General features: G+C 43.5%; 1 protein-coding gene across 1 annotated transcript in view; it reads left to right on the forward strand.

The window, feature by feature from the left end:
- gli2a (GLI family zinc finger 2a) overlaps nt 1-20897 on the forward strand; it is a 79185-nt gene extending 58288 nt beyond the window's left edge. The window contains exons 6-14 of the mRNA XM_070837752.1: nt 6510-6711; nt 7809-8004; nt 10181-10291; nt 10791-10931; nt 13336-13485; nt 14573-14737; nt 15971-16252; nt 17398-17764; nt 17990-20897. Of these exons, the coding sequence (XP_070693853.1) occupies nt 6510-6711; nt 7809-8004; nt 10181-10291; nt 10791-10931; nt 13336-13485; nt 14573-14737; nt 15971-16252; nt 17398-17764; nt 17990-20301 (3926 nt within the window). The 3' untranslated portion in view covers nt 20302-20897. The remainder of the gene's footprint in view (nt 1-6509; nt 6712-7808; nt 8005-10180; nt 10292-10790; nt 10932-13335; nt 13486-14572; nt 14738-15970; nt 16253-17397; nt 17765-17989) is intronic.
- Nucleotides 20898-21183: the final 286 nt, after the last annotated feature.

Here is a 21183-nt window from a genome sequence, read left to right on the forward strand (position 1 = left end):
AAAATTTCAACAGCCAGGCAAATAGGCAGGCAAATGCTCAAAAACTCGTACACGTGTTTGCACACAAACTCACAGAGACCAGCCTGTTCTTTCATGCCAGTTAGGACCTCGGCCCTCTATCAAGATGACGGTCAGGCACCAGAACAGACGTTTGATTTCAGCAGCGAAACGCATCCAAGAAACCTTCAGCCCTTATGAATGGGGAATAGAAAGCGCACAGAGTGGAAAACTGTCCGTGAAAGTTAGCCTTTTCGATGTCCTGATAATCAAATACTCCCTTTGGCACTGACGCCCGCTCTGCTCCAGGAGCCCTTGCTCTTTCTTTCATCCCGTCCAACCACCCACCCAGAAAAGAAACTGCCCCACTGCTTTCACCGCTGCCGTGTCACGCTCTCAAAGTCACTGCATGACACTAATGCAGGCATCCTCACGCACAGGTAGGAAAACATAGCCGAGAGAAAAAAAACCAAATCAGATATGGGATTGCCTGGCAATTAATCTTGTAAATTACCTCAATCACTTAGTTAAACACAGCGGTGCTGACAGAGAAGGGTAAGGAAGGGTTAGGGACCTTGCAGAAACTGTAGACCACCTCATTCTGCTCCCCCTTCCTCCCCCTTTTTCTTCTCTACCTCCAACCACCTCAGTGACCGCCACTGTGCTGCGTTGCCCACACTTGTTTGGCAAAGCTGTTTGCTCAAATAGCCACAACCCCCACCTTCCTCGCCCCCATCGCTTGCTTCGACGCAGCGTCCACACTTGCTGCCTCCATCCCAGCACCTTTTATTTAGTGTTCTACCATGCTAGGAGTGATGTGGTCTGACGTTTGCACTGCTCTGCCAGTCTGGAGGCTCTTCCATTGCGGGCTCCAGACACAGGGCCCGTATTGACCAAGGCGGCCAGCTAATGGTCATCGCGGGCAGCCTCGGCCTGAATCAAAGGCCTCATTTACTGCCAGAGCATGGAGAGGGGGGAGTAGTGGCAGAGGTGGCAAATATGTGCTTCATCCCATGCCGTTAGTTTTGGAAAGCAGAGCAGATAACACCCATATTAAAAATCAATTTATGCGCTAATATTTAGCGGACCCACCGCAAAAACTGGGAGCCATCAGTGAGCCCATAGTATGGTCCCTCCCCCCCCTCCTCCCCCTGTTTTCCCTCTGGATAAGTGAATTGCGACTATGAAATACTGAGTGCTGCTGTGACGAAGTGGGCCGGTGGAAAAGTTGTGAAAACAAAGGTTTTTTGACAGGGGTGCAGGTCTTACCTTTCCACTTATGAATTTGAAGATTTACTGGTGGGCACCTTAAGTCAGATACTTAAACACAGCAATTTCTCTCCCGAATACAAGGAAGACATTTAAAAAATGATAACGATGACTTTAAGGGACCTCTTTACATGCCCCCAGTTAGAACGTAAACCTACCCAGCAATATGAGTTGTTGGATTTCTTGTTTTTTCTTGTTCCGTAAGCTGCTCACTAGGTTGTCCTCCCACAGAATGACCACATGACAGTATGATGGACAGGACGGCTAGACAAACTTGATGTTACCAGCGGCTATAAAGGCCTCGCAGAAATGCTTAGCTGCTTCTGTAAGTCAGTGTTGGTGTCCAGGGTAGTTTTCATACATCACTGTCCTGATCTGACGAGAGTGACACGCACAGCAGAATGGGCCAAAACTGCAGAAATGCATTTTGCTCAAAAGACACAGTTAAACAAGCATCATTTTCAACAACCCCATGTATTACTATCCTCTTACAGTTGTAAGTAATAAGTAAAAATGGCCAACTGCTTATTTCAATTATAGCAATGATAGTTTAATTTGTGAGCCAAATCTTCTTGACCCACACATGCATGAGCCTGGTTTTACATCACTTAAAAACAAGCTTGATTCACCTGATTTTTCCTGGTGTTAAATATACTACATTATCAGGATCTCCTCTGCAGGCGTGTGTAGAAACTTGCATGCTCTCAGCCATACATGAGTTGCCATTGCAAAATCTTATTATGCCAAGTCACACTACATAAAATAATACAAGCAGCTTTTGCGTCCAAGAGTTATTTTCTTTAATTCCAACATAAGTGAAAAGACTTTTAAGCATTGTTAGCATTAGCATTGGTAAATATAAATAAAATCACATTATTTCACATTGGGAGGCATTCAGAAGACTGTGTGTATATGAGTGAGCAGGTATAGAAGGGGTGGGTGGGCAAAGAAATATCAGAGCAGCAAGCGGGAAAACCCTGAAGCTCCCACGACAAAAGCAGCAGCCAAAGTAAATGTCTGCCATCCCGAGGAAAAAGATTTTAGTGTTAATGCAGCGGGGGGAGAGAGGGAGATAGATTTGTGTACTGATGTGGTGGTGAGGAGTGAGGAGGTTGGGGGGGGGGGCAGTCCCCTCAGACTGCATACACAAACACTTAACTATATGTTGGTTCACGAGCACATGGCTGCAAGTGTGTTCATAAACACACTAGCAAACACAACGGTGGCTTTGGGCTGGACACTGGGGGCTCATAGAGGATTCAGCACGAGTGCTCTCACTAATAAAATTCACAGTGTTAGTATTAGGGAGATTTAGCAGGGAAAATAAACATTTTCCCACTATGGCTGGCCTGGGGGTGGCTAGGTTGGCTGAAGATGTGGAGGCCTGGGGCCCTGCTGGCATGAACTCAAGCTGCGGTGTGGCGGTGGTGGTGGTGGTGGTGGTGGGGGGAGGGGGGGTGGGGGGTTGTCCAGCATAGACCAGTAAATCAAGGAGGGGGACTGCTAAGCCCTGCTTCACCTTAGAGAAGGTCAAGGTGGACAAGCAAAAGATTATCCACTGAGGCCAAGTGCTTGGGACATGAGGGTTTTTGCTGACTGCATTTGTTCCTTCAGTACGTGATGATTTTCTGTTTCTTGAAAGACATTTTTTGGAAGAAATTTAAAAGCAAAAATTCCAGATTCACTCCAAAGCCAACAAAAAATGCATTAGTGTCCTTAGGACTGTGCTTCCCCCATGCTTGTCCTCTGTGCCATATTAGGGAAGTACTTATTTTGCCTGCGAGGAGGCATTACCTTAAAGGTTAAAGTCAGGGAACAAAAGTCTTATGGGTGCCACTGATTACATGAAAGATTGTAACTGCAGCCCTGCGCTACAAGATGAAAACTGATAACACATCTCCAGTTCTTTTTAGGTAGGGAGGTATATGGTGAATCCCAGGGACTAAAGTTTGCGTATAATCGTCATACTTGCGTACATGTAAAACTGAACTATTGAAACTTAAACTTTTTACAAGATGATATACAAATTGACAAATACAAATATGAAGATGTACGTTTCTTTTTTTTTTCTGCATGCCTTTAAGAAATAAAACAAATATTTTTTTCTTAGATAAAGATGATGATAACTTGTTGTTCTTTACAATGCAGTGTCAAGAGTCCACAGCCCCAATCTTAGAATCACTCTCTTATGGGGAAAAAAGGCTTCATGCCAATTCTCTGCCTTATAGTGACCCCCCGTGTGTGTGTGTGTGTGTGTGTGTGTGTGTGGTTGGGGGGGGGGGGCAGGATGACACTGAGAGCTAGCTGCTTCTGGGAATTAGTACAAACCTCCAATTAAACTGTTTTCATCTTCCAAATAGCCATTTCAGCAACACAGGCAAATTTTTGAAACAATCACACACACACACACACACACACTCTCTTTCTTTTTAATATATATATATACACTACTCACAAAAAGTTAGGGATATTCGGCTTTCGGGTGAAATTTCAGGATGAACCTAAAATGCATTCTAACCTTTCCAGGTGAACTTAATGTGACCTTCTCTAAACTTTTGAATGCACATGTCCAACTGTTCAGTGTCTCAGTACTTTCTGCACCAGCTGCTGTTCTCTAACAAGAAGCTTAACAGCAACATTCACAACAGGTTTGATCCATGAATCCACCAATACATTTCCTGCTTCAGTTAGAATTGGTATTTAAACAGTCCTCCTCATCCTGCTGTTCACATTCTGACATCATGAGACCAAGACGACACCTAACAGTTGATCAGCAGCACCTCAACACTGGAGGCTTCAAACAGGAAGTCCTCAGACGGAGGTGTTCACTGAGCTTAGAGGGTCACAGAGTGTCATCAGGAGGTTGTAACAGTGATACAGAGACTGGAAGAGTCACAGAAAGGAGAGGAGTGGACGTCCTTTGGCCACATCCCAATTTATTGAGACACTGAACATGTTTTGTTGTGGTATACCTACCACTGTTGTTAGATTTTCTTTCAATAAATTGTTTAAGATGAATAAAATTACCATTGCATGCTTCTACTTAAATGCCCTACTTTCATGATATAATATCACTGTCGCATTAACTTTTGCCATTTTCCATAAATTTCACCTGAAAGTCGAATATCCCTAACTTTTTGTGAGTAGTGTATATTTTACTGTATTGATGTGCACTGGAGCACATGTAATTATGACTCTCTATATAAATCCAGATCCCACAATTACAACCAGCCCACAATGCAGTCCCGCGGAGCAACAGACGCACACACAGACACACACTCACGTATACACACAAACGCACACATGCCATATTACCACTGCAGTGCTGCACCGCCATGGCCTGTGCAACATCTGTTTTCTCATTCCCAGCCGGAACCTGCTCACCCTTTCAATTATAACCGCCACCTATAAAACACTCCTTTACCAAGTGGTGAGAGTTGTGTGTGTGTGTGTGTGTGTGTGTGTGTGTGAAACTTCAGTGGATGTCACTGGTCTAACCTAATTTTACCTGGAACAACACTGAGCTAAACTAAACTAGCTTGTCCGCACCTCAGCTTTAGAAGACCGTGCATTGCAGACATTTAAGCTTTGCAGCTGGAGGCGTTAAGGATTCTTTTGAGCTGAGATTCATGTATAGATTGAGGGGGTGGTTTAAAGATGGAGGTAGAGGGCGGTGTTTTGGGCACAGTGCCCAGAAGGGTGAGGCAGGCGCCAGGCTACCAGGCCACCAGGCTGTGAGGCCTGTTTCCTGCTTTATAAAGGGGAATATTATTACACGTATCTCCCATTAAAGGCAGCAAAGCAGCACACTTGCCTCACTGCAAAAATAGCAAATCCTGGCAGCTGCATGACGTCAGAATGGACAGAATCGCCTGTCTCTTCCCCTTTTTCATTTTTTTCTTTACACTATCCCTACTCCTCTCCGTAGTTGACCAAAGATGACACAAAGAGGCACATTCCCAGAGTCCTATAGTGACCGATGAGGCTTGTTGTTTTTTCCCACTCCTTTGTTGCAAGTTGTTTTTGACAGCTCTTATATACACACCTCTATCATCGCCTCCACCAGTCGTCATTTTTTTTTTTCATAGACCCCCAACTACTGTCGTCTGCTGTCTGAAGTTCCCAGGGGCCTTTTAACTAAATGCATATGCCTCTACTTTACGACTTGCCACCTCCAAACATAATAGTTTTGGAAGTAGGATCCTGGTTTATGGCTGTAGGTCTGGCACAGTGATTATGGCGGTGCCTGGATTCATTTGGCTTGAGGGGTTGTGAGTTCCACCAGCAATGAGTCGGGGATTGGCGACATATTGACAGCAGTGGAGCTGACATGCAGGAAATGTGTTTGCGTGTGTGTCAGGTCACTGTGCATGTGCTTAGGTGAGTTGTCATGGGCCTATTATGAGTTTCCTGCCTCTAGCGCCTCTGATGATGTCCGCTGTAAGACCTAATTACAAGTGTGCAGAAAATTCATGCATGCCAGTTCTGGTCTCTGTCCCCTCACACTGCAAAGCAGCACCTGTTGGTCCCAAGCGAGTGATCTGTCTCTGTGCCGGAGTGGGAGCTGCATGCCTTAGAAATGTAAAACAAATACACATGAATGATGGGCTATCAGTACGTATGGAAAAATAAATAGCCTTCTCTTCAAGTTCATGGGAAAGTAGTCCACTCCGTCTTGTTTCTGTGGTCTTTTCTATGAGAACAAGAAAATAGTGCAACTACCAGGTCTAGTGGGAGGCCATTTACCCCACCTTTGCGCATTAGCCTTGTTCTTTTTTAATGGTATTCTGAGATCAATTTCTTTAAATTGCCTCTATTTAACTTGCCCAAGTACAGCGGTCTGAAAGAGATTGCTATCACAGTAATTACTGAGAATGATTGGGGGGGATTCATTATGCATAAGAGGATGCGAATGTTAAACAGGGGAGCTGTGTGTGAGAGAGAGATGCAGGAGATATAGTGTAGCTTAGCATGGCTGTGACCTCCACTACAAAGCTCAGGGCTGAATGTTTCTTCTAACATGGTCCAGAGTAACTGCTGATTTGCACTGAGGCCAAGCAGAGATTTAATGGAAGTAGGAGAATCTGGTGAACTGTGAGCCACTACAGCAGCGTCTGAAAGGTTCTTAATACTGCACATTTAACATCATATAAACATTTGGTTGATTTCTTTTGAAGTCATCCATGGAGGTAGCAATGCCAAGATGGCTGATGTCTTAATAGACTCTTTTTGTGTCTCTCCAGTTTCACGTTTCTCCAGCCCACGCCTAACACCCCGACTGAGCAGGAAGAGGGCGCTGTCTATCTCCCCACTGTCAGATGCCAGCATTGACCTGCAGACCATGATCCGCACCTCACCAAACTCCCTGGTGGCCTACATCAACAACTCCCGCTCCAGCTCGGCTGCCAGCAGCTCCTATGGGCACCTCTCAGTTGGAGGGATCAGGTAGTTAGACAGTGCACACACGTACATGCATCTATCTGTCTTCATCTCCATGTTACAGCCATTAAAAACCATGGGAGGGATGAATTTAGAAGTTTATTTTCTCCAGAAACATTTGCTGATAAAAAAAAAAAAATCACATTTGTTGAAATCCAACAGCAGCAATGCTATTTTTCAGATTGAGCAGTAGGGTTCTTGGTAGTCAACCAACCAACAGTCATTCTCACAAATGTTATCTTGTTGCACCAAAGTTGAATTAATCCACTGCTGAAAATAGTCCCCAACAAATTCACTATTTAATAATGTTTAAACAATGCCTGCTAAAAACTACAGTCTCCAGCTGTTATATGGCATTGTTTAGATTTACCTCTTCAATAAAACAAATGATCTTGGGGCTTAGTGCCGAAGGCCCCGTTCAAACCTTACTTTAACATGCATCTGAGTACAGCTCTAAGTACAGGTGTAAATGCACCCAAGACGCATTGAGGATGCATTAAGATCAGATCGCTCAGACCACATTCAGAGGTGATCTGGGCCGCATAAGACCACAGTCTTTTAGCAGTGGATCCAAGGGTCTTTTAAAGGGGCGTGTTTGTTCGAATAAAGGAGACATTCCTGTTTTTTAATGTTTAACCTTTTAAATAAAATGTTCACACTCTTTTATAAATGTTTGTGTAAGTGATGTACGTGTTTATTTGCATACAGAGCAGGGAAGTCAGATCTGATCACTGGTGGTCTCTGGAGATCCCTGTGAAGATGCATGCTAATGCCAGGTGTACTTGTAGCTGTCCACTTGTGATCAGATCAACCAGAACACGTGTTAATGCCAGGTATCAACAGGACCACAGACATGGTGGTAGGAGAGTTGGAAAATACTGAGAGAAAGTCACTATGCTAGCTAGCTTACACTGCAATGTGACACCGCATGCTACAAGCATGGTACTACATGCATCTGGTTTACCCACAATCACTTGGCACTGAGGGCCCATCATTCAAATGTGATTCTAGTGTGGGTTGAGTCTTTGGGTATTACCCACTAGTGAAAAATCTCCATTCATATTCCCTATGAGATAACTTATGTCCTTTTCCTTCTTGCTCAGCCCCTCATTCAGCTTCCCTCATCCCATCAACCCAGTGGCGTATCAGCAGCTATTGTCCCAGCAGAGGGGTCTCAACGCGTTCGGACACACACCTCTTATTCAACCGACGCCTTCCTCTTTCTCTGCTCGCCAACACCCGCTCACTGCTTCGCCTATGTCCACCTCCCACAACAGCTCCAACTCTGAGGCAAACCAGGTAGGATGGGAGCATTTGTACCCTTGAATGCCACTCTTGTATTCTAATGAAAATGTACTCAGATTCAAGGATATACACTTTCTCTTTTGAATTTTCTTATCTTAGATCCCTTTCATATGGATGTCTAATGTGTGGGATACATTGAGGCTCACTCAAATATTTTCCGCTACCAATTGGAGAATCTTTTACTTTCATGAAATAGATCTGATTTCTAATGAAAGTGAGGCAGATACAAGCCATGTAATGTGTAAAGGAGAAATTTTGTCAATGTTGACATGACAATATGAAATGAAGATCTTAACTGTGGACAGCACTTGATTTTTGTACCCATCGGCCAGTTTGCCATATTATGTCTAATAGGGACATGTTGGGCAATGTTTGGGAGAGAGGTTATTTTGCTTTGTTTTGGTGAACACTGGGACTGTGGAATGTGCATTCATTACACTTAAAACAATGTGTATAGCTGCACCTAACTCATTTAAGCTTGCATTCATGATAATGTGGACGTTTTTCTGTCGCTAGTTTTCTGTTCGTGGCACAGTATGATGAAACACTGATCGGCGCCACTATTTTTCCAACCAGCATTATCCACCACTTCGATTAAAAAAATCCAATTGGTTAAAAATTAGACTAAGTTGATACACAACATTGTTAAAAAAAATCTTATTGATTGTTTAAAGACAAAGGACGAAAACTTAAGGGCCCACATTGGAGCTGTAATGCTGCTCAGATATATCTGACAGTGTAGCATCCCCCCTTCCTTACTGTAAGCAACCATTCTGAGTAGGGCTGAAAGTAATGATGGTTTACATTACTGAATAAGGCATTCAATTCTCTGTTGATGCTAAAATACAAAAAAAAAGTCTGTCAGATGCTCAAAGAGCCAAAAAGTGCTGTCTTTGAATTCCTACGTTTGTCCAACAAATAGTCTTAAAAACTAACAGGAGGAGGTAGAACCAGCATGTAAGGCACATTTGCTGCATAGATACCTTCAATAATCAATTTATGATCAGAGTTTTATTTTGAAATGACTGTGCTGTAAAAAAAAAAAAAATTACAAGTTGTCGTGAATGTGTTTTTTGTAAATTGTGTCATGTCTGAAATATGCAGGAGGCTCCCTCCCAGATCTATCTGTCTTACTTCCTACTGTCTTCTCTGTCTCTCTTTATCAGCCCACTGTATACACCACAGCCACTCGTAATGTAAACTTCCCAGTGTTCTCAGTGAATCACTCCACCTCACACTGCTATCAGATGCCTCCAGCTCTGTTTCACCACAGAGTGTACTGACACACACCTAGAGTGTCCAAGCAAGAGGACATACCTTTGTGTGTACACTCACACATACATACAAACAAGACACACCCCCATTCAACACACATCCTTCGTCATTCTAACAATGATCAGAACCATATTTCCAACTGAAGTGGCCCACAGAATGTTGAACTGCACTGTAGCGTCTGGGTGGGATTAGGAGACCTCCCTCCACTGCTGGACCCCCTCCAATGAACCTCAATAGACATACACATACACAATAATTCATCAGCTGCATTACATTTAATATCTTTCCTTTCTTTTCGTCTCCATTAGGGCTGTAACAGGCCTTCTGCGTCTTTGTCTTTCTGTCGTCTTCAGAATCTGGCAGATCAAAGCCCCCCCCCGCAACCCCCCACAGTGCCGCCTTCCCCCTCTGTACCGAGGGTAATAACTCCCCTTCTTTCATATTTCCTTGTGGCTTTGGCGATCGTAAAGCAGTCTAAACTGTTTAGTCTCGGCGGCGGGTCCCAGTCTGACTTATGAGCTGCAGTGCCTGGCGCAACCAAGACTCCAAACATCTTTTTTGGCAGCCGATTATTGAGCCAAAAACTATTGCATGGTATCTCTGTGACTTTGTTATCTGATTTCCTTTCGTCACTCCCTGTGGTGACTGGTGGTTTAATCATTTTAATGGAGGGTTGAATAAATAGGAGAATGACTGGGAAGGTTAATGGATGCATTGACAGGTAGGTATGTACTGTATGTGTTAGGATTAATGGAATGATTCACTTCAAGCGTTGTGAAAAACCAGATAATTCTGCCTCATTTTCCGCTTCAAAAAGTCATTCAGAAAATCATATCCTCTTCAGTAAAAAAAAAACTTTTCTTCAACCCTGTCTCTGCTCTTATTTGTCCTTTAGAATGCCAGTGGAGACCCAGCAGTGAGTAGCACCGTCAACCCACTGACCACCAAGAGGTCAAAGGTTAAGACAGAAGCAGAGTGTCCACTGCCCATCTCACCATCCTCTCAGGTAAGGGAATCAAACAACAGTGGATAAATGAAGAGAATCTGAAATGCAAATGCAACATAAGATATTTGTTTTCCAAGGTTGCACTAATTCACTTTTTGGATGTGCAATGACCTTCAGAAAATCCTAATCAACTGCATAGATTTTTTTTTTGTAAGTTATCTATCTTTATCACAGATTCAGCTACTTACAGTGGAAAATAGTCCCCTCTAATTTCGCTCTAATTGATTATAGGTAGCGGTTAAAAATGCAGCTTTAATCAATGACAAAAGGTGTTTGTCACGCATTGAGATCAAGTAACAACTCATTAGGATTAAGAAGCAGATAAGATAAGAGAGATGCAAAACAGTACAGAATGCTTCTTTAACAAATTGACCGCAGATTCAGGTAAAAGATGTAGCACGATTTTATTCTAGTTATTTACAGTACGCTTTAATGGATAGACACACATGTGTATTATTCGCAAAACCTGTCATGACAAAGTGATGTCCCCTTTCTCCAGGACCATGGTGGGGGGATCTTGGACCTCAGCGAAGACCTGGATAAAGACGAGTGCAAACAGGAGCCTGAGGCCGTATATGAGACGAACTGCCACTGGGAGGGCTGCACCAAGGAGTATGACACCCAGGAGCAACTTGTTCATGTGAGCGATAGTGTCCTTATAGCGACTGAGACTTACTGGAGTACTTTTTTATTACAGACTACAGACTATAAACCTGGAAATTCCATAGTGAAAACACAAACTGTCCAATGTTAAGTCTTTCACAGACATGCTGCCTTTGCTGTACTGACAGTAAATTCCAAACTACGCCATCAGAACCCCTGGACTTTCTTGTGTAAAAAGTGAAAAGTTCAAACAACTCCTCTGCTACTCATTAAATTCATGCTGATTGAGTCCAGTCAGAAAGCTGTCCAGTAACTGATCCTTTCCTGTTGGGTTGACACGCGCAACGTTAATGAGCCTGCCGGCTCTCGCCAGATTCAAGCCCAAGCCCTGCAGCTGTGCCCCCCAACCCCTCAGCCCCATGACCCCTAACCCCTAACCTCTCACTCCCAGCAATACTCCCAACCCCTGAAGCTCAGAGGGCCATCCATAAATCCATCGTCATGCCAGAACCTCTGGAGTTGTGGAACCTAATGCTCCCCCCCTTCGCAAAGCCAACTTCTCTTCTTGCTTTCCACTTTCTGACTGGCTGTCATTCATCTCAGAGCATTGGTAGGATGTAGCATGTGTCAAGGCCAATGGATCCAGAGAATGATGGGAGGTGGTGGTGCTGTGGGCTTCTACAAGTCAGGACCGGAGTTAACTTTTGCCCCAACTCCAGCTTCCTACCCACAAACTCTCTGAGAGCTTGCCATGACTAGTGAGTAGGATAGCAGAGGATCAGTGGTTAGATCTCGGGTGTGGATGGACAATACGAAGCCAAGACATTCCTAAATCCTCACAGGGTGATGTTTTTTTTTTAAAAGTCTCTGCTTTCTATAAAATTCAGCCAGAAAGCCAAAGGAGTAATTGCAATTTTTTGTGTGAAAATGTCTGATAGCATCTCGCTTAGCACATCCAGCCAAAAAAACACACACTCACCTGTGGGTTTTTCTGGCTTCTGCTTGACCAGAGTAATCCTGTCTCAAGAGCCACCAAATTATGGATTCACAGTAGTGTGTAACCTGAAAATAGAGGCCTCCACATGTTTCCATTCCTCCTCCTTCACCCAAAATAGATCTCAGCAAAATCATCAACCACTGGGCTTTTTCGCTGGTGGAGAAGTGGCCACATAAGTGGAGCATTGTGGGCCTGGATGTCCTCAGGAAATGAAGTGGTTCCTCTGGGTGTGTGGATATTTGCATGTGGTGCGTGAGATGAGAGTTTTTAAGTGTGTCTGTTAAGAAACAGTGTGTGTGTGTGTGTGTGTTCATTATAAGTAATTTGGGTTTGACAAAACCTTGTGTGTCTTGGTCAAACAAGGACCACAAAAATCTTTAGACATGATTAAGTCCTACAAGGTGGAATCACATTAAAGCCCTATTTGTGCAGGGCTGGTATTAACAAAGGACCTCATGTGATTTAGAAATGATCCCCCTTTTTGTGTGGTGCATTTACACAGGATAAGAAAAGTCTGTATTTTTAGTTGAATTTACTGACATTTTGCCCCAGATATGATATCCATGCTCTATGTAATATTCGCGCCATGCCGTGTAGCGAGATGAGCCTCCTAAATTTGTATCCAAAACGCTGTCAAAACTTTCAATTATATTTGCCAAGATAGACACAATAATTCTTGACTGGGAAAGAGGCAGAATAAAGGCGGAAAACAAAAAAATATATATATAATCACATGACCTCTGTGTTTGGCAAAATATGGTGGAATTTTTATTTTACAAGTTAAAGAGGATTAAGACTATAGACAACCACAACAATTCTAACTAAAGCTATAGCGCTAAAGATGTACTTTTTTTTTCTGAAAATGTACGTTTTGGTTCACAATTTGATGGATCTGAAACTACAAGAATAGCTAATGCAAAATGGATGTTCAAGTTTAAGCATCACACAGGAAACGTTGTGTGTCCCCCACCGGCTTCCTGATCCATCAAAAGTAAGGAGAAAGAAAGATAAATACAAGTCCCGTACGAAATCCTCTTCCTGATCACTTTTACTGGGATCCGAGGTATTTCCTCTTCCTTGAGTAAAAAGAGAGAGAGAGTGAAGACACACACAACCTGAAAAAACAGACACAGTGCTTTTATAGGTTTTGTCTCCTGTTGACAGATGCATAATAACTGTCAACTATAATGGATGGTACCTTCACTCACTGTGTGTGCACGTGTGTGTGTGTGTGTGTGTGTGTGTGTGTTGAGCGGGGGGGGGGCACATGAAAGCGGGAGAATCTTCTGGTGGGAAAAAGACATGAATTTGCTGACTCGCTTTTAGTAAAACACACACACGCACACACACTTGGTGTATAGCCCACTATTCATTCATCTCAGCATCTGTAGACATAAATTATAATACATTGTGGTGACTGTCTCGAATTGAATTGTCTCCTCAGCACATCAACAACGATCACATCCATGGTGAGAAGAAGGAGTTTGTGTGTCGTTGGGAGGAGTGTTCGCGAGAGCAGAAGCCCTTCAAGGCTCAGTACATGCTCGTGGTCCACATGAGGCGCCATACAGGGGAGAAGCCGCATAAATGCACAGTAAGATCCTCATATTCCTCTAAAACAGCACAGTGAATTGCTACTAACTACCTGGTTAAGTGACTGACTGGACGCAGGATCCTCTGACTGACTGTATTGTCTTTAACTGTATTTAAAGGCTCCATATGCCTTTCTATGAAGGCATATGTAGGAGACAGATTTTAAGGATCTTTAAGGGTTAACTGACTAGTTTACTGATTAACCAACTACTGGAACTTCAACTTGGATGATACTCAGCCTTATTAGCAGCCATACAGTCTCTTCCCTTTGCCATAGAAAAAAAAAATTATTAAAATTTTTTTTCATTTGATTTTCTTTGTGTAGAGCACCAGTGATATGTTCCATGTTGTTAAATCATGGGGGTTTTATTGAAGCCTTCATTTGCTGTGTGAAGATCAAGTTGAGGGCCTGTTTGCTTGGCTTCAAAGCTTCCTCACAGGCTCTTGTGAATGCATTAAAACAGATGACTTGTGAAGGAGAGAGTTGAGAAAGCTGATTGACAGCGTGGGTGTGTAATTAAAATCTGCAGACAAGCAAGGGGCCATGGGCCCTTATTAAGACCTTGCTGTATATTCTCTGCACAAATCCCACGTGCATCTTCTCATAACACTCTAACTCCCCTTTAGTCTTGTCTTTTAAGGGAGAATCTTCTGACTTTTATATTCAATTTCTGTGCTAGTCTAATTTAACTCCCTTTTAATTTCAATGCCAATTACATACACAATGACTGCTCAGAGGGAATACTAAATTATAGCTTGTACAGTACAAGTGAATACAAAGGCTAAACACAGACTTCTCTTTGTCTCAACAAAGCACACTAGACAAAGAGCTCTACCACACCTCACACTCAGTTTAGAAATTTTGCATAATAGCTCCTTTTACCAAAGTGTAGCACTGCTTTGCTTTTGTGTGTCACGCCACAGTAGGTGGGCACGGGTCCAAGAGTAGATTACATTAGAAAACGAAAAGGCACACAGGTTTTTTTTTTTTTTGCCCAGCTCTTCTCTCTACCCAGCTGCAAACAAAACAACACAGCAGTCATGCAGTCAGTCTCACAACCCACCTGTTTATCTCAATCTCTCTGCAGTTTGAAGGCTGCGCAAAAGCTTACTCTCGTCTGGAGAACCTTAAGACCCATCTCAGGTCCCACACCGGGGAGAAGCCGTATGTGTGTGAACATGAAGGCTGCAACAAGGCCTTCTCCAATGCCTCAGACCGGGCCAAGCACCAGAACCGCACGCACTCTAATGAGGTATGTTCACACACACACATCATTCAACCGACTCACTTAGTGGGATTTCATGCATTTGAGCCACCATCATCATAGGCTTCAGTGTGCTCTGAAATGTAATAATTTAATCATTAATTATAATGATTACAACATTCAAGGACACTCATATGAGAAGATTTGAAGTAAATTACGAAAATGTTGTCACATGTTTGTTTGGTTGCCCATTCAACAAGCTAAGGTGCAGGAGAAGATGTGTTAGAAGGAGACTACAGCCGCACTGTTAATCAAATTCATACTGACATTGTAACGCAATCGAACGAATCAACTGCGATTTATTCATTTTTTTAACACTACACATTCTGGGTTAGAAACACCTGACCCTGGACCGGTGGGTCATGTGCACACATGGTGCCCAACACTCCACAAGACCTATGTGAGTGAGCATTACTGAAGAAAACAGCAGTGAAATCTTTAAAATGCCAGATGCAAGCTTTTATGGCTAGCATTAGGCCTGCATGAAAATGGCCAGTATGTCAAGTAGGCCAATCACTGACAGAACTGTTGGAGAGCATTTGTGACCGTAACTGATTGGAGATCCGTAAGATAGTTTTCATATATCAATGTTCACACCAGGCATGTTGTTCTGCAGTCCTTTGTTGTTCTTTATCAGATTTTATTCCAAAGTTAAGTCATGATGACTGTATTACATGTTTACAAGCCTCGACGTGATCAACATTCCACTGTAATTGAAGGTTTTTAAAATTCGATAGGTGAATAAGATACGATATGTGATTCATATCAATCATGCATCATTTCATCTAATGTCATCTTAACACATAGGCCTGGTCTACAGGAACGAGCAGTTGTTCACTATATCCAATGTTGTGTTGGTCAAGGTGTACTATATACTATATATTGCAATATTGCTCTAATTGCATTAATTTATAATACTGTTTAGCCTTAAAGGAGACTTTAATGGGAACGCTGATGAGGGGATTTGTTCAGAATCTATGGCTCCTTTGTTGTGTAGCAAGTTGCTGTCTGGTTCAGTGAGACTGTTTGCTCTGCCAGTGATACAATATTGTAAGATTTGATAGGCTGCTACTTACTTAGAAAGATACCTTACGGTATTCCGTCAGATTAATGCAATACCAGGGGGTTCCATCATGAAACTAAAAAATCTGAAGTACACAGCAGATATGTATGTTGGTTTACTAGAAAAGCAATTTCATTTATTTTTTCCATTCTTGACAGAAACCATACGTGTGTAAGATCCCAGGCTGCACCAAGCGCTACACAGACCCCAGCTCTCTCAGGAAGCATGTGAAGACAGTACATGGACCTGAAGCACACGTCACCAAGAAACAACGAAGCGACGCACCTCCAAGACTGCAGCCACCTAAAGGCAACGGGGAGAATGAGGCAAATTCTAAGCTCGGTGCAAGAGGTGTGGATGGCAAGATTGAGGCCAACAGCACCTCCAGAGGAGTGGAAGACTGCCTACAGGTCAAATCTATCAAGACCGAGAACTCCATGGTGGGTCCTGATCACAGATTAGAAAAGTCATTCCACACAAACCTCTTCAATAGTTCATATAAAATTTGTCAGTAGGCAATTCATTGTTTTTAAATTTAAACTCTGGGACTTTCCACACTCCAAATGTCAGTGTTGATATGAAAAGGGCATACTGCATGGCTTTGTATGTTTAAGAAAAACATCGAAGCAAGGGTCATACTTTATTTCTTACTCTTTACTAACATTGCTCTGAAGTTAAATGTTTACCGTTGGCACTGCCTGCATCCTTCCTAACTTACCTCTCTGGTTGTTGCTTGAACTTGCTTCTCTCAAGTTAACTTTCCTAATGGACAGACTTCACTGAGGTGAGCGCTCAAACTGTCTCTTTGTCTTGTTCAACTTAGCATGGGAGATGTGCGAATGTGCACTCGTGTTTCATGCTACATCATTGCATTCTTGTATGGTGTAAAATGTCCTCTTGCACGATTATCCATTTACAGACATTGAAAGCATGCTTCTTTGTATATGACACGCACACATAAGCATGTATGGAGAGGCACACAGCGACACACTACTGGATTTTTCTGTCCACAAGATCAGTGGCAGTAGCCTCTGCTGTCAGCCGATGATAAAAGTCATTGCCTTATTAATATTCAAAGGCTGGGACTGTTTCAGCATGTGTGCTGAACAAATAGTGCCAGCATCAAGCTGTGATCAAGACTTAAGTTCATTTTCAGCCAGTTCGAATTACTGTCACCACTCTGCTGGATTGTTGCTCACATCTATTATCCACTTGTTTTCTTGTTGTAAATAAATCAAATTCATCCATAATGAATTAGATTATGGAACTATAGGCCTCCATTACTTATTACAAAACACCATTACAATCAGAATTATTAATCTGTGGTAATTATTTAATATTGAAGAATACATAATGGACTTCTCTGAACTTTACATGAGCTTTTATTATTTATCTATTATTAATTTATATCCATTTCTATTTTTATATTTCACTTATTTTTTCATCATTTTTTGCAAATAGCTCATTGTTATCAGTTTGCAAGAATATTTGTTTACTCAAGGAATATAGAACAATGTACCACTATCCATTACAAAGCTTCAAATTCTTCAAATTCCAATTCAAACTCCTTGCTGTCTTCCTCCAGATGTATCAGTCCAGTCCTGGAGGCCACTCATCATGTAGCAGCGAGCCGTCGCCTCTCAGCAGCGCCAACAACAATGACAGTGGGGTAGAGATGGCATTGCACAGCGGAGGCAGCTTCGGGGACCTCAATGCACAGGATGAGTGCCCCATGGTTGACTCCACTGTTCCCGCTGGGGGACAGCAGGCCGGGGTGGGGCTTCAGTTGAGGAAAGCTGTGGGTCATGGTGGCGCAGTCACCATCAAGCTGGAAAACATTAAGAAAGAAAGGTTGAAGACAGTAAGGGACTCCTGCCCCTGGATCAACTCTGCACCACAGCCACCACAGGGCCAACGCAACAGTATGAAGCTGCCTCCCATACCTGCAGTCGGTGAGTGTGGAGGGCTGAGGAAATCTGTTTGTAATTTCTTAAAAGCTAAGTCCTTTACTATGTGATAAGGGTGCAAGATGGCTGAATAGTGTTACATAGAGTGAGTCCATTAGCCACAACAACCACATACAGTGATGCTCACTATATAATTGAAATAATTATGAATAAAGAAAATGTAAATGGCGGCTGGTATCAATGTGTAATAATATCTCTTGTATCTGCCAGGTTCCCTGCTCGAGAGCTCCAATGTGATGAGTAACTTCAACGGTTCTTACCCCGGCCAACGCATGGGTGACCTGTTTTCATCTGAAGTAACACTGCTGAATCAACTGAATGAGCGCCGTGACAGCACCACCAGCACCATCAGCTCAGCTTACACTTTGAGTAGGCGCTCCTCTGGTATCTCACCATGCTATTCCAGCCGCCGCTCCAGTGAGGCATCCCAATTTGGTGCTAACCGCCACAACAATATCAGTTCAGCCGACTCCTATGACCCAATATCAACTGATCTGTCTCGCCGCTCCAGCGAGGCCAGCCAGCCAGGAGGTGGTGGTGTCAGTGGAGGTGGTCTCCCAAGCCTCCTTAGTCTGACACCAGCTCAGCATTATCGACTCAAGGCAAAGTATGCTGCTGCCATTGGTGGAGCGCCACCTACTCCTCTCCCCAATATGGATCGAATGAGCTTGAGGACCCGCATGGCACTCTATAATGACTCCCAGGAGGGCTCGTTGCACCCATTCCATCAGCCACACCCTGGAACTGTGCCTAGGCGATGCAGTGACATTGGATATGGCACGCAGAGCATGATGCCCCATGAGGTACCTACCAACCTTCCACGCCGTGCCAGTGACCCAGTGCGTCGTCCCACACTGGACCCTCTCTCCTTTCCCCGGGTTCAGCGCTATAACAGCATGAACAGCATGAACCCTATGAATGGTCCATTAGTTGAACGCCACCAGGCACTGGCTATGCAGGGATATACACGCTCTGATGGCAGCCTACAACGCTACCCATTTGCCCCCAGACCACCTAGCATTTCTGAGAATGTAGTCATGGAGAACATGGCAGTAGATGGGATGATGACTGGGGGTGAGCATAGTGGGGAGGATGATATGGTGCTTCCAGATGATGTGGTGCAGTACCTCAGGTCCCAGAATTCTGGGCCTTCAGGGCACAACTTGGGGCAAGGCGACTACCATTCCAACAATCACACTCAGGGCTACCAGACAGGGATGGCCCCACCAGCATCATTTCATGCGCAGAGAAGGATGGCTATGGTTGATGCCAACATAGCTCAGACTGGCCAGGACATGCAATCCTGCCAGCTGGGCTCCGGTGGCTCCCAGCAGCCTTTCTCAGCACCATTGGACAACATGAACAAGAATAACATGCCAGTACAGTGGAACGAGGTGAGCTCAGGCACTGTGGACACCACAACCAAGCTCTCCAAACAACAGCAACATTCTCTACGGGGAAACCTAGCTGTTGTTCAGCAGAGACACAATTTTGGTTCCTTCCAGGGACCAGGGCAGGGCCCAGGCAGCAACCAGCAGGTAGTGCCTATGAGTCAGAATATGTCCATGCAGGGGTATGTGAACCACAACAGCCAGAGGCTGATGAACATCTCCCATATGCAGCAACAGCAACAAAGACAGTGTAACAATGTGAACATTAGTGAGCAAATAAGCCCTCAGCAAGGACTTGGACAAGAGGCAATCCCAAAGTCTGTGTGTGGGAACTCTAGCGTACGACCTACCCGGAACAGTATTGCAGATCCAGAACTGCAAAGTTACAGAGCAAGGACACTGGCTGATGGGTATTCTCATGTGAACCCAGTGGATCAGCAGCAAAATTACAGTGCTCTCTCTCAGCAACAACAGTACAACACCCATAACGGAGGAAGAGGAATGTTACAGCCCAGGCCTCCCACAGAGCCTAAGTCTATCAACAGACAACACACAGGGCCTAGCGTGATGCAACCAAGCCAAATACTCAAGTTGTCTGATTTGAGCCCCAGTCGTGGTAATGACACATCAGAGGCAAGCCCAAAAAGGCCCAGTGGGTCAGCAGCCCACAACAGCAACTCTGAAAATCCAAACTCTGCCGTGTTCTACACAGGTCAGATTCATATGTTTGAGCCAGCTTCTGTCACATTTGATGCGCCCATGTCCCACTGTGCAAGCCAGGCTCCTGCCAGCAACACCACTCCTGCAGCCAACATGGCATCACCAGGAGTCAACCAGGTCTCCAGCAGTACGGTGGATTCTTCCACTGGTGGATCTGGTGGCACGGAGCATGCCCAGATCGACTTTGACACCATGCTGGATGATGGGGATCACTCCAGCCTAATGTCGGGCACCCTGAGTCCTGGCCTTCTACAGAGCCTGTCCCAGAATTCCTCACGTCTCACCACCCCTCGCAATTCTGTCACCCTCACGTCTGTACCGGCAGGGATTGGCAACATGGCCATTGGTGATATGAACTCTTTGCTCACAGCCTTGGCTGAAGAAAACAAGTTCCTCAACATGATAAGCTGAGAGCAATCAAACACCTCATCATCCATCCGGTCTTATCCACATCTATATCAGGAATATATGGACTACCTAAAAAAGCACTGGCTGAACAATGCAAAACTGGCTATTTCATACATTTTTTTCTTCTTTGTCCATAGTAATATGCTTATCTTGTAATATGTGCTTCAGATTTTAATATGTTACAATAAAAATGAATAATAAGTATAGCTAGGTTTAAGGACATTTTTCTACCATAATGTGTTAAAAAGCCATACTTTTACCAACAAATACACGATAGCCCAGGGTATATAAATGCATCTACAAACAATTGCCATTCAGTATTTGCTGGTGTAATAGCCCTTTACAATGTGGTGCACTGAAAGCATTTCATATAATACCTTGCTGAGGATATCAAGTTTCAGCATCTGAGTTTGACATGAAAGGTACGTGGAAATGGACATTATATGTAGATAACAGATACTATTTTCTCATGACGACATTTCTGTGTATAGATTATACTGTATGGTACTTGCTTTAAGTTATGCTATATACTTTTGATGTTTAAATTAGGGCTGTCAAAGAAGCAGTATGAACCCCTACTATTAATTAAAAAAGGAATGAATTTGGAAATCTATTTCGCTGTACCTTTTATATGTACAATACAATGTGAGTTAAGGGAAGACTTGCACAGTAAAAAATTTTATGAAAATTAAGACTTTTTTGTGACTTTGTTTAAAACTCTGTCACATGGCTCTTTACAGGCAAATTATTGCAGAACCACAATTTCTTTACCTTTTAACTTCACTACCAAATATGTAAGTGCTTGAAGCTGCTTGAAGCATAGTCCAAGCAGAAAAACAAACCATGCATGTAGAGATTGATACATGCTTGTTTTGAAAAAAAAAT

The sequence above is a fragment of the Pempheris klunzingeri genome, chromosome 10 (assembly GCF_042242105.1).
Source record: "Pempheris klunzingeri isolate RE-2024b chromosome 10, fPemKlu1.hap1, whole genome shotgun sequence".
Taxonomy (NCBI): Eukaryota; Metazoa; Chordata; class Actinopteri; order Acropomatiformes; family Pempheridae; genus Pempheris; species Pempheris klunzingeri.